The 13789-nt window shown below is 35.7% G+C and overlaps 1 protein-coding gene across 1 annotated transcript in view; it reads left to right on the top strand.

Annotated features, from left to right (window-relative positions):
• The window catches only part of bub3 (BUB3 mitotic checkpoint protein), a 56851-nt gene that overhangs the window by 32961 nt on the left and 10101 nt on the right, over positions 1–13789 (top strand). The window contains exons 5-6 of the mRNA XM_039769512.1: positions 9510–9668; positions 9905–10082. Coding sequence (XP_039625446.1) covers positions 9510–9668; positions 9905–10082 — 337 coding nt within the window. The remainder of the gene's footprint in view (positions 1–9509; positions 9669–9904; positions 10083–13789) is intronic.

The raw sequence follows: 13789 nt of genomic DNA on the forward strand, positions 1-13789 counted from the left end.
AGGTCTATAAGCCATTGGAATATCAAGGCTATGGTCTCAGGGTATTTGCTGTTATTGTAAAAATAATTTGAAGTGGTTTATAATGGGAATTACTTGTGAAATAGGCCCAGTAAGTGTCAATGTTTGATTAGTTGACACAAGAATCATAATTTCCTTTCACTAAAGTCTTTCACTTTAAGACTTCTCCAAAGTTAGAGGAATTAACATTTCAGTGGCAAAGCATCTGTTCAAACTGCTTTTGAAAACCTTTCCACCCTGTCTGCATCACTTATGATAATGAATTAATAGAGTGAAATTAGTGTTTAGCTTAATGTTTTGTTTCATTTTTCTGAAGATGTTAGAATGCCCTATGCTAATTAAATGAATTAAAGGATATTTTTCCAAAGTTCTTTCTTCACACTAATGGCATTGTAGTTATTTGTCACCTGGAATTGTGTTCTAAAGTAAGACCAATTTTAATATATTTTTAAAAAGTAATGAGTCTGCAATTGCATTTTACATTGGAGCTAGAGGTTGCTGGAGTCCCGGTGTGCAAGAAAAGTATCAAAACTTTTACAGAACTAGACAGTAACAGATAAAAATCTCACCTTCACATACAGCCTTTCACTATACAGAAGCTTTTTTTTATTTCATAAAGACGTTGCCTGCTGTCACCTAATATCAACATGTACACGTATGTTTCAGTGGCCTAGAGAGAGAAAAATTGAGCATGTGTGTAGTACACAGTCAAGTGCCAAAAACTTTAGCCCAATTGTCAATTGATACAAAGTAAACACGTCCACTTGGCAGAGCAGTGTGAAGGACTGCTGCCTCATAATCAGTAGGATGCAGGTTCGATCCCAGTCCTCCTTACATTTACCATTTTGAGTATTGGGCTGCTATTATTATTTCTATTATATATAAAAATATACCTTTGATTTGAATAGCTGGTGTAAATTTATGGTACTTGTGAAATTTACTTGTAGAACCTAATTTCTTCTTTGTGTCTTGATTAGCAAACAGACACTGCAGTGTTACTTTTCCTTGAAAATGGACATTCACATCAATGTCAATTGAACAATGTTTTTATTCAAGATTCCTAGAAAAACACTGAATAAAAAATCATTCAAATGATAGGTTAATATGAATGTCCGTGTGCAAGGAAAAATATCTTTTACAAGTACCATAAATTTACACAGAATATTACTGAATCACATCAAATGTATTTTTTTTTTGTTATAGGATAATAATAATAGCAGCACATTATTCAATTCACTAAATACAGAGAAGATGTGAGATTTTAACGTATTAACTCACCATTGCTAAATGGTAACTTATCTACTGTGCCATCTGCACAGATCCATAACAGAGCAGTGTAACCACTGTGTCAACTTGTTGAAAATGAAACGTGCAAGCACACACGTATGCAAATGTCTTTTATTTTGTACTGACTGATAGTTGGGCTTCAGCAACGTGTCAAATGAGCAATTAATTTTTCTTTAATTTGATTCTAGAATAAAAATACTTGTTTTGTTACACCTTTTGCAAAAGTGTTTCTTGGATATTTGGGCTTCACACATCCTACATTTCAGAGCAGAATTGTCATTATTACTATAACATATTTAAACATTTTCTGTTTCAGCTGTGTGTTCAGCATTTCTTGACTCGCATTTCCTCTCTTATTCTATATTTACACAGATCGTTGTATACATGGAACACACATGAAATGTATGCATTTCAAATCACGATATTTCATTACTTATACAATTCATTTTATATGCATTGTCAGATAAACACTTCAACACAGACTTCAGCGTGTGGATTTCAGCCTTCATCTGACTGAATGGGCTGTGGTAGGTGTAGCAGGCTGTGTCCTGCTAAATCACACATTTGTAGAACAAAAGCGGGATACTAGCTCAGTGATAAGCAGCTATGAGCTTCTTGGCATATGTCATGAAATTTTAAGAAGGCCAGGGGCAATGAAAAAACTCACAAGCTTCAGGAATTCTAGTGTTAAAGCATATATAAATACTCTAACTGAATTTACTCACAGTCTTGTTGCTACCATATCCTCAGCAAGGTGACTCATCATGCATTAAAAAAATCTATAATCGGTTTGTGACACCACTGTCTGCTGTTTTCATCTTCTTAGCATTTTTTTTAATCTTGTGCATGCACAATACACCACAAAAACACCGTGTCAAAAACGTAGCTTTTTCAAAAGTTTAAGGCTATCATTAAAAATAAAAGGTGTAATCACATGCTGTGAATCTCGCTGTGTAACTAACAATGTTATATTAGTACTGCAGGCGCCATTTAGAAAAAAAAATCATATAATTTAAGCACACATCTGTCTCTTTTTACAATGTCAGCATTACTGCTGAAGAAATTGAATTGCAGAAACAAAATTAAGATGACAAGTAGAACATAAGTTGGTGATTGGGTATGTGGGAGTGTCATAACTTCATCCACGATGCCTGTTGCAAGCAGATAAATGAGCAAGAAACATATCCTTATCTTGAGAAAATAGTACCAAGAGTTTGATAAAATGTATTTTTTTCCAGTGTACGTTTTTGTCATAAGCGTTCCTCAGAAATATCAATGTCATGTTTTTTATTTTTTTTATTTTTATTTTTTTTTAAAGCCTTTTTGGCATGGGAGCCCATTATAAAATCTAAGAGCAGGCTAGTCATTTTTTAACTGTATAAAGTATGCTTTAGTTTAGAATGCAATTTCATGAGATAAGTATTATATACCATGATTGTGAAGAAATAGGTGACTTGGGGGAAAAAATACTTAATCCTTGAAGGTTTTGCTTCCAGAACAGAGTAACTTTAGTGCACTATTGTGACACTGTTTCACCCAACACCTAGTAAAATCATGTTGATTCATTATAGTAGATTAAATCATGGTGTGATTATGCAGCTCTTTCTGCAATATTTACTTTTGTTAAGTCAATTAGATTTGCATAATTCTAAAAGCAATTTGTGTTAAATTATATATTGTCAGTCAGATAGAGCTTAATTAAATGAAGTTGCTGCTTATATGTAGATTTTATATGTTTTTACAAGCTGTTAGTAGAAATTATTTATTTAGCATTAGCTACATATTTTTCCTCTTGGCCAAGAAAGTGCTTATACTGTATATGCATATGTATAGATTTTTTAAAGCAGGTCTTTTTCATTAGTTGGTCTTATTTTGTTTTTATGGGATCATCCACTGAAATTACTATTGTATTTGTTGTAGATCTTCTACTCAAGTTCTTTTCTGTTCATGCTGTAGCAGAGTATTCTTAACTTTGTTTGCATTATTTTGCAGCCTTCTATTAGGGTTTAAGTTGTTTGTTGATTTTTTCCTTCACTGTTGTAGGAAATATTTGTAATATACCATTGATACACTGAGGACTTTTATTTTTTTCCCCACCATCTGTGTGGAATGCAGAAGCAATGCCTTTTATTGGTACTTGCATACAATGTTCATACACTGTCATAGTTTGCTGCCATGGCCAAAATCGCTTGTTTTTCATTCATTTGCAGTATATGTGCTGATCGTACAGCTTCTTCACCCTGTTGTCTCAATGATATATAAATCTGGCATGAGCTGCAACAAAGTTCTACAAGTAAAAGGAAAAAAGGTTGAAGTTGTTAGTTATCAGATATTTTTCTCCCCATGATTTTTGTAGAATTTTAAATGATTTTCATATTATATATCATATATTATATATTGTATATTCAGAATCAGTTATTGGTTTACAGCCCCTCACTACAAATATAAAAGCTTATCTCAAAAGCAATCATTGAGAGCCAAGCCAAGACAATGATCTGATATGTGTGTTATGTGCCATAACAGAGTATTTCTTGTTTTGCTGTGGATCATACTAAGATACTTAAGTTAATTTCCACAACCAAAAAAGATTTAAGGGATTTATATTGAGTATAGATTTTTCTTAAGTGTAACTGATCATCACATTTTTGCATTTGTGGATCTAATATTGACCTTAAGTTAAAAAGGGAGTAATATATTGTGTTATTGTAAGACGCAATACACATGGAAAAGTCATTGCATAAAAGACAGCCGTAATTTTTGTCAAGGAAAACTTGACCAGTTATTCAAGTAGGGGAATACTTACAAAAGCAGCAGTTTTATGTTTCATCTACTCTTCATATATAAAAAGATTATACTACATCTACCCACCTGGTGAAATATATTTCATAAGAAAACTTTTTAAACATAAAAAATAATAAATTTTCAGTAACCTCATTGTCAGTGGGCAAATAGAAAAATTAATTTCTAGCTTGAGTTAAGATTCTTAGTGAGGCACAGTTATCAGATGTGCACATGGCATCACTTTTTAAAAATTACATTGTGGTAACGAAGAAAAAAACCAGTACATCCTGATTGATAAAGTCTAATATAAGCACTAAAGAATAAAAAAAGATGTCTGAGTTCTTTTGTGTTGTCAAAAATGCCAACTTTAATAAATATTGATTCTGAAAGTTTTATAACAGTTTTAATTGTGTTTTCCGTAATAGTGATTGTATCCACATCAGATGTACTTTCCTGCTCACTTGTTTTGCTAGAGAGTTCAGTTCCCGCATGGAGCAGCAGCCCTGCCTCCTCTCACTGTGCTGCTGTTCAAAATTGGCTTTCAAGCTTAAACATAGAACAAACAAATCTGAATCTGGTAGATTATCCAAAAAATTTAATTTGAATTCTCGCAATAAAAATAAGTTTAATTTTAAATGCAGTTTACTATCTTGAGTGCTACATGTATTTTACTCTGTGTTTTTAATATTCCTCCTTATTAATATTTTACTTTTTTGTTTGTGATACATCTTCAAACAATGAAGTGGTCATTACTTGTGAATAACTGCTTAAAAGAATCCTTCAAACAAATGTGGCACTTAAAAACAGAGGCCTTCACAAAATTAGGATTCTCTGTTAATGTAAAGAATTATAAAAAGACAAAGCAGAAATGGAGTGTTCCTATAATTCAGTATCCCTTTTAATTTAATGTGGGCACAGTAAAATGTGATTGTTTAACTCTTAATGCTGACATATCTTGCTTTGTCATTCCTTCTTTAATTTTACATGTTCTCCATGCCAGATGCCATCATGCTTGATGGTAGAATGCATGCACAGCAGCTTCCTCTACTTTTTTTATCCTGGAGTGTGCATTTGAGGATATAGGTGTGTTGTTTTTCAGTGTGGTGGTCTTCTTTGTAAGCTAACAGGAAACTTTAGTAAAGAATATCAAAAATGCAACTTTTCAAAAAGTATTCAAATTTTTCATCAACTAGCTTAGTGTGCATACTGTGTTCTATTAGTATTAGATTATTGTCTGTACTGATACCAAAGAAGTGTGTAAGATGTGATGTACAATAAGCGTAGTAAAATTTTCTTGACACCTAAGAACTTAAGACATTTAAAAAGAAATCCTTTTAAAGAATTGTACTGATTCAATTTCTGTTACTGGTCCCTTGTTCATTTTTTTTTTTTTAAACTATACTGGTGCATAAAGTAAAATTTTCAATGTCCTTAGGAGGTTGCCATGGAAAAAGTTTGTAAAGCACAGCTTTAGGCTACAACATTGTTTAAATAACCGTGCACTATTTTGCTTGCACTGCTTCTGTTCCACGGACTTATAACACGTGACACGTCAGAGGTTTTTTGAATAAGTGGTATACCCTAAGACAAAATATTTGCAGTATTGTAAAATTTTTGAAGTATTGTTAATGTTCAATAAAGACAGAACCACTGTTCTGTTTTAGCATTTCATTACTTTTTAATTTGTGAGTCTTTTGAACCAATATACCCCCTAGGAGAATCTAGCTGTCTTAAAAATAAATAAATAAATATTTGCATCTCTCCCCTTCAGAATATCAAAACTTTTCTTAAGCTTTATATCATTAATTGAGAATTTCAGTAACATGCCGGTCCTACTCCAGTGTACGTTGTTTGATGGTGTTTTTGTTTTTTTAATATAAAGACAGTGTTAATTCTTTCAGCTGGTTTATCTGGCTCTGCTTTACTATATGTATATACTCATAGGTTGTATTTTCACAATGTGAAAAATCCTTTGCTATATCCATTCAAAATTGTTGATTTAACAATAGTTGTTTTTAGCAATCCTAACTTGCCAGTTTACCAGGATCTTTGCCCTGATATAGTGAAAATGACCACATTACACGGTGCATTACCGATGAGCAGCCTTGTTGCTCAATAGATTATTTTTGCCAGTGTTTCAGCGAAAGCCCTGTGTTCAGGATAAATGGATTGCATTAGATAATAGCTGTGATTTATAGCTGTATTTGGCATGTGCAAGGTAAAGGGATGAATTTGTGACAGATTGGAGTGCAACAGACAGCCTCGCAGAATGAAGCTGTGTATTAGTTCTGCAGGGTTCATTATGTCATCATTTTTGGTAATACTTCACTGGATGAATGTTTGCACACCGTCAACTGGCAAGAATCTGCATGACTTGTCATCGTGGGCTCTTGATTTATAGCACCAGAAGGGCAGAAGGGACCATTTAGGATGAAGGCTCAGGCTGACAACCAATATTTATAAAGAATAGCTTGTGTTATGTATTGCTAAATGACTGGTATGAATTACAATTTTTAATAGCAGAGCAATTGAAATGATTTGAAGTGGTTAAACTTAAGAAGACAGCACCTGGCATCACAGTGAAGATTTGTTGAGAAGAAAGGTAATGTTTCAGGATTTAGAAAGGCAGCTCGAAAGGCAAGGAATGATTTGCAGGACAAGTAGAATGTAAATAAAACCTGCCATAAATTCTAATGCTTTATTTGGCATACTTTAATGTTTCAAAGAATCCAAGTTGTTATACTCTCCATATTTTTTAGGTTAAGTTTAAATACCTTTGCACCCGTTTAAATGTATATGATGCTATGTAACGTCATACAACACCATGTACCTTAATGTATTTTTCAGTACTAATTGTCAAGCATGATTAAGTATACCATTCCTTGATGGAAAATTAAATACATTATTAGCATAAAAATGATTGTCCTGTGTGAGTATTTGTTTGCAATTACAGTAATCCCTCTTCAATCGCGTTCCAGAACCCCCGCAATAGGTGAAAATCCGCGAAGTAGAAACCATATGTTTGTATGGTTATTTTTATATATTTTAAGCCCTTATAAACTCTCTCACACTGTTTATAAATATTCCCCGCCGAGTTATACAGCATAAACCCTTTGTATTCTCTTAGATATTAGGTAACATTCATTGAAATTATGTATGTAAACACACTGTTTATATACAGTAAAACCTAAATTTTATTTTAAAGATATCGAGTGTCTCCGATATCACATATGTTACAGCCACCAGCAATAAATACGTACAATGCAAGAAAAATTGTATACAGTAAATGTGTGTACAGTGACACTAAACGTGCGTACATGTACTAAGGACTGTACGTAGAAAATTAATTATGGTTACTCACCCACGATGACTTGTCGGATAACAATGAGTTTAGTTTTATTGCACAACAAAGGAGAGCTTTACAGCTCTTATAAAGGAGCCTATTCAGGCGACTGTGTAGCACTGCCGTTGTTCTTCTTCCGGCAGTCTTCAATCCAAATCCCTAAAGCAGATTCCATCCAGACTACTGCTTTATTACATCCACTTACAACTCATTTTGCACCCTGGTTAAAAGGACACTGCGGCCATAGATCTTATATTCCTTTCCTACTTTTTAAATAAAAAGAATCGTAGCTTCATTGATGCCATAATGGCACATGGTGTAGCTTTTCCCTTCCTTCAACATATCCAATACTTTTACCTTTTCAGCAATCGTTAACATCTTCTGTTGGCGCTTGGGCACGGCCCCTGAAGCAGTAGTAGTAGCAGGAGCAGATCTTTTGGAGCCATAATGAAGGGCTTGACTATGCACAAAGATAAACACAAAAGAGCACAAAAGTTAACTCTTTACACAGCGAAACACGTTGATGCTGAATGAGTGAATGAACCATTCAGCACACAGGAACTTAACTGCATGCTCTGATTGGTCAGTTTCTCAGCTATCCGCCAATAGCGTCCCTTGTATGAAATCAACTGGGCAAACCAACTGAGGAAGAATGTACAGGAAGTTAAAAGACCCCATTGTCTGCAGAACCTGCGAAGCACAAAAAAACTGCGTCATATTTAGATATGCTTACATATAAAATTCGCAATAGAGTGAAGCCGCAAAAGGTAAAGCGCGATATAGCGAGGGATTACTGTAGTTCTTACTAGTTAAATGCAAGTGAGCATGAGCTACATTTAACAAAGTCCTGTGTGTGTGTATTTGTTATATAAAAAAACTATCTATATAATTTAATAATATACATTTTATAGATAGTTTGTATAAAAAATTGCAGAACTTATCAGGTTTTCTGTTAAATTATGTGGATTCATCATCTAAATCAGTGCAATATAATTTGACTGTAATATAAAACATTTAAGGGTCTGTCTGTTCAAATTCAGTTGTTTGAAATATCTGTTGTACTAAATTAGGTTATTCAGTGTTGATTATATTGCCATATTCATCCAGTTTCCATATCTGGGTACTGTACTTCAAACTGTACATATATAAACACAATGTTTACAGATTTATTCAAGATTTTACTTTATCTCTACTGTCCTAAGAGTATGTTTGTTTGTCCTAAGAGTAGTGCTTTGTTTTGGATATTGTGAAATGTATGTGTTTGTTGAGGGGCAGAGTAATCATTATGAGATTTATACTACAGTATTTCTACAATCATGCCTTGATTTTTCATATTGTCTGAGAGAACGAAGCCACTTATGACATAGACACAATAAGCTAAATGTATTGATTGCCGAATTTGGAAAAATAATGCTTCACACCATTCATGTGCTGGTTTTTAATATAAGCACAACCTAAAGTGTTATCTTGAAAATGATGTTTAGACAATTCACACATATCCCAAATAACATACCTTTCCTCTTTTATTTTAAATATTTCCTGAGATGTATATTATATGTTGTATTAACAGTGTTTGATTGTCTTTTAAGTAACCCAGCATGTTGTAGAAAATTTCCTGCATTGCATGCAATGTAAGCACCATGTAAGAAGTCCCATTAATAACTGCATTTTTATTAGATACGCTTTAATTTGGTATTTATATAAATTTGTTGATTTATAAGCATTTTCCTTTGTCTTTTTGAAGTTTTTGTTATCTCTCACATCTTTAAAACAATGGTATTGTTAGTAAGTCTATCTTTTACACACTTTCAGTAGCATAAATAAAGCAACCAATGCATTTGTCTATTTTTCAGGTTTCCAAATTTATTATCTGATACCATAATCTCCACTTTCAACACATTTTTGAGTCATTATCAGGAACAAGTATTCTAGAACATAGCCTTTACCAGCTTGTTTCTTGAGTAACAATCAATAAAGATATCTTCAGCAGTTGGTATAATGTAGACATGAGGTTTCATGTTTCCTTTAAAGTTTGTAAGTTTGTGTGTTTCCATTTATGAGCTCACTCTCCTACTCCCAGGTTTACACCTTGTCAGTTGCGGGAGACAGACTTATTGTTGGAACTGCTGGTCGGAGAGTGCTTGTTTGGGACCTTCGGAACATGGGATATGTGCAGCAAAGGAGAGAGTCTAGCTTGAAATACCAGACTAGGTGTATTCGAGCTTTTCCCAATAAACAGGTATGACCTGTATTTCAGTAAATTTATTATGAAGTCTTTGCATTTTGTGTTTAACAACCTAGTTCTCAAAACTCAGTTTGTCATTCTTTATATAAATATTTATTTTGTTTTGGTCATTGAACAGAATTTTAATGTAAATTGTTCATTTATTTGATTTTATTTTTCAGTATGCATCTATATGGGAGTAATTCATCTCCAGAAAATTCATATTAATGTTAGTTTAATGTTCATTGCAGGGTTATGTCCTGAGCTCAATTGAAGGCCGTGTTGCAGTTGAATATTTGGATCCTAGTCCAGAAGTACAAAAGAAAAAATATGCCTTCAAATGCCATAGGTTAAAGGAAAATGGCATTGAGCAGGTGTACCCAGTCAATGCTGTTTCATTCCACAGTGTTCACAACACTTTTGCTACAGGTAAGATTTTTTTTTTTGTAGGGGGAAAAAAACAAAGCTTTTCATTGCTTATAAGATTGCTTTGAGTTGGCTTTGCATGAACCTTTTAATTTATACTGCTCAAAAAACTGAGAGAGCACTTAAATTCCACATTAGATCTTGATGAGTGAAATATTCAAGTGGAAAATCTTTACTGAGTAATACTGTATAATTCATTAAAAAAAAGATGTAACAGTTAGTGAAAACCAAAATCACCAGTCCATTGTGGGCTGGATTCAACATCACACCGAAATTTGAAAGTCAAAAATTGACATCACAGGCTGATCCAACTCGTGTGATTTTCATCTTGACAACTCATAATGTGACTCAGTAGCGTGTATGGCCCTCCCAACAACTTCTGGGCATGCACCTGATGAGATGGTGGATGGTGTCCTGGGGCATTTCCTCCCAGACCTGGACCATGACATCAGTGTACTTCTGAACAGTCCGTGGTGATACTTGGCAACAGTCAGTACACTAATACATATTGACGCAGAGGTTCAGGTCTATGTGGTATAAAGGGTCCACACCTCAGATTGTAAAGGCCAGTTTTTAAATAGATAATCGCCGCACTTGCAGTTTAAAGAAGGGGGCGTGGTAGTGTGACCGGAACATTCCCCAGGCACTTCATGATGCGGGCGGTTCTCACTTATATGCACAGGTGAGGAATTGTCCGCATCCGTAATTGATACCAGGAACTGCTAATCGCCACACCTGAACCACGTCCCCATTATATATTGTAGGAGCTTGAGTGTGGAGGAGAAAAGAAAAAGTGAACGAAAGTTAAGAGAGTAGAAGGCAGCTGGAAGTGAAGGAGCCCATGCGTGAGGGAGTGAGCAAGAGTGGGCTCGCTGTAAGAAAGGCGGCAGCTGGGCAGTGAGCCCTATTGGGGTGTTTGGCTGTCACCCTGGGGCAGTCGGTAGTGGTCACTCCCACTGAGCGTTAGTGAGGAGCGGGAGTGACCCGAAGGAGGCTGGCTCGCCGCATATGGCTGTGGGAGTCTGGGACTTGGGAAGTGAAGGCCTCAGCGTGAGTGCCCTGGTTCCTGGGGAGCCTAAGTCATGGTCTGGTGGAGCCCACCTGAGCCAGGGATCAGAAAGGCGAACAGACCAGCAGAAGACAGAGAAGGTCATCTGAAGATAGGGTGATTCCTCTGGTGCATAGCCTGGATGGGAGAAGCAGAGGAGTTGCCAGTAGAAAGAAGGCACCAGGCTTTGTTTTTAAAAGGACTGCTTCCAGCCATTGTTTTAACCCTGTTTTTAACCGGATTTATTTATTGGATTTTAACCTCCACCTTTTCACTGGCTTTTAATGGATTATTTATTTATTAACGTTATGATAGCTCTGCACTTATTTTTGAACACTTTGTTTTTGGTTTTGTTTTAAATAAAAGCACTTTGCACATTTTGCACCATCCCCTTGCTTCGTTGTTGATGTGTTCACAGTCCAGCTTATTCCGGTTACATTACTGATAGTGTCTGGTTCAAGAGCTCCCAAACTGGAGATGGGAGCCTGGAGCAGAACCTGTAATGTCACAGTCCAGAGATTGTGAATGACGTCAGTTTCTTCATCATCCAGGAACTGCCTACACACATTAGCCACATGAGGCCTGGCATTGCCCAGCACCAAAAGTAACCCAGGGCCCATTGCACCAGCGTAAGAGTTGATAGTGGCTCTGACTACCTGTGCAACCTGAATCAGCTGCAGGTACTGCCTCGTGCTACCATTAATAACAAGGACACTAGCAAAATGCAAAACTAGAGAAGAATCAGTCGGGAAGAATAAGGAGAGAGCAATTGTCTGTGGCCACTAAATTTTATCTGTCCAGTTTCAGTACTCACTTTTTGTAAACTAGGGTTTTGAAGCCATAGCCTAAAGTGCAAACCTAAAACAGACTGGTAGAAACTGCAAGTAGTGCACAGAGAGTGACCAACCCACAGACTGGTAGAAACTGCAAGTAGTGCACAGAGAGTGACCAACCCATGATTTGAACCCAAGCCTTAACGGCTCTTGCATTTTGTTCAGGTGCAATTTTTTTTTTGTAATTTTGTTAAAGGATTTATATCTTGCACTAAAATATACCAACATAAATGCTTAACATAATTATATACTTCATCTATGCATGAAGTACTGCATGGGGTTGTCGCATTTAATATTGTTGCTGATTTATATTCTACAGTCGGGTGCACTGACTCACCCTTGCGGAATTCCAGCTGTCCATTCCCAAGAGGCTACTATTGCTATGCCTGGTGTGGAGCTGCACCTCTTTCAGCAATGACTTCCTCAAACCCCTTGTCCCGGTCCAAAGCAAATGAGTTTCATGCAAAACTTGAAAGTCGGCACTCTGAAATATTGACCCCCTAATAACACTTTGAACACCACCGTATATCAAAACTACACCCACATCTCTGCTGTTTGAATGAGCAGTACACTACATTCACCACAGCTGTATACTCCCATTCCAAAAAAATTTTTCAAGGGGATATGCTGGCTAAGCATGACATAGTTGATGTTTTTGCAGTGATTCTTGGTAGTTTTAGTTTTTCAGTTCGCTCCATACTAGACCAGTAACATCATTGCTCTGCTCTTTCCTGGCAATTTTTATGAAAATAGCTACATAGTTTCATATCGTAGTTCTTTTCAAAGCTTCTAAAAGAGTTCACTGTAAAACGATAGAAAAGTATGACTGTTCTACTTTAAGTCAAAAGGGAAATACATCACAATCCGTGTTTATATTGTAAACTTGTACATATAGACATACAATTATATGAAATAGTTTGGGAACCCCTCTCAGCCTGCATAATAAATTACTTTCAACAAAACAGATAACAGTAATATGTCTTTCATTTCCTAGGAACATCTGAGTACTGGGGTATTTACCTTTAAGATTTTTAGTGAAGCAGTATTTAGTTGTATGAAATTAAATCAAAGGAGAAAAACTGGCTGAGCAAAAATTTGGGTACCCTTGTAATTTTGGTGATTTGAATGCATGTAACTGCTCAATACTGATTACTTGCAATACCAAGTTGGTTGGATTAGCTTGTTAAGCCTTGAAATTCATAGACAGGTGTGTCCAATCATGAGAAAAGGTATTTAAGGTGGTTAATTGCCTTTGACTCTCCTCTGAAGAGTGACAGCCTGGGATCCTCAAGGCAACTCTCAAAATATCTGAAAACAAAGATTGTTCAGTATCATGGTTTAGGGGAAGTCTACAAAAAGCTGTCTCAGAGGTTTAAACTACCAGTTTCAACTGTAAGACATGTAATCAGGAAATTAAAGGCCACAGGCACAGTTGCTGTTAAACCCAGGTCTGGTAGGCCAAGAAAAATACAGGAACGGCATATGCGCAGGATTGTGAGAATGGTTACAGACAACCCACATATCACCTCCAAAGACCTGCAAGAACATCTTGCTGCAGATGATGTATCTGTACATCGTTCTACTGTACAATTCAGCGCATTTTGCACAAAGAACATCTGTATGGCAGGGTGATGAGAAAGAAGCCCTTTCTGCATCACTCCACAAACAGAAGTCGCTTGTTGTATGCAAATGCTCATTTAGACAACCCTGATTCGTTTTAGAACAAAATGTTTTGGACTGATGAGACAAAAATTGAGTTATTTGTTCATAACAAAAAGCGCTTTGCATGGCAGAAGAAGAACACCTGCTACCTACTGTCAAATTTGGTG

This window comes from Polypterus senegalus, chromosome 1 (assembly GCF_016835505.1).
Source record: "Polypterus senegalus isolate Bchr_013 chromosome 1, ASM1683550v1, whole genome shotgun sequence".
NCBI lineage: Eukaryota > Metazoa > Chordata > Cladistia > Polypteriformes > Polypteridae > Polypterus > Polypterus senegalus.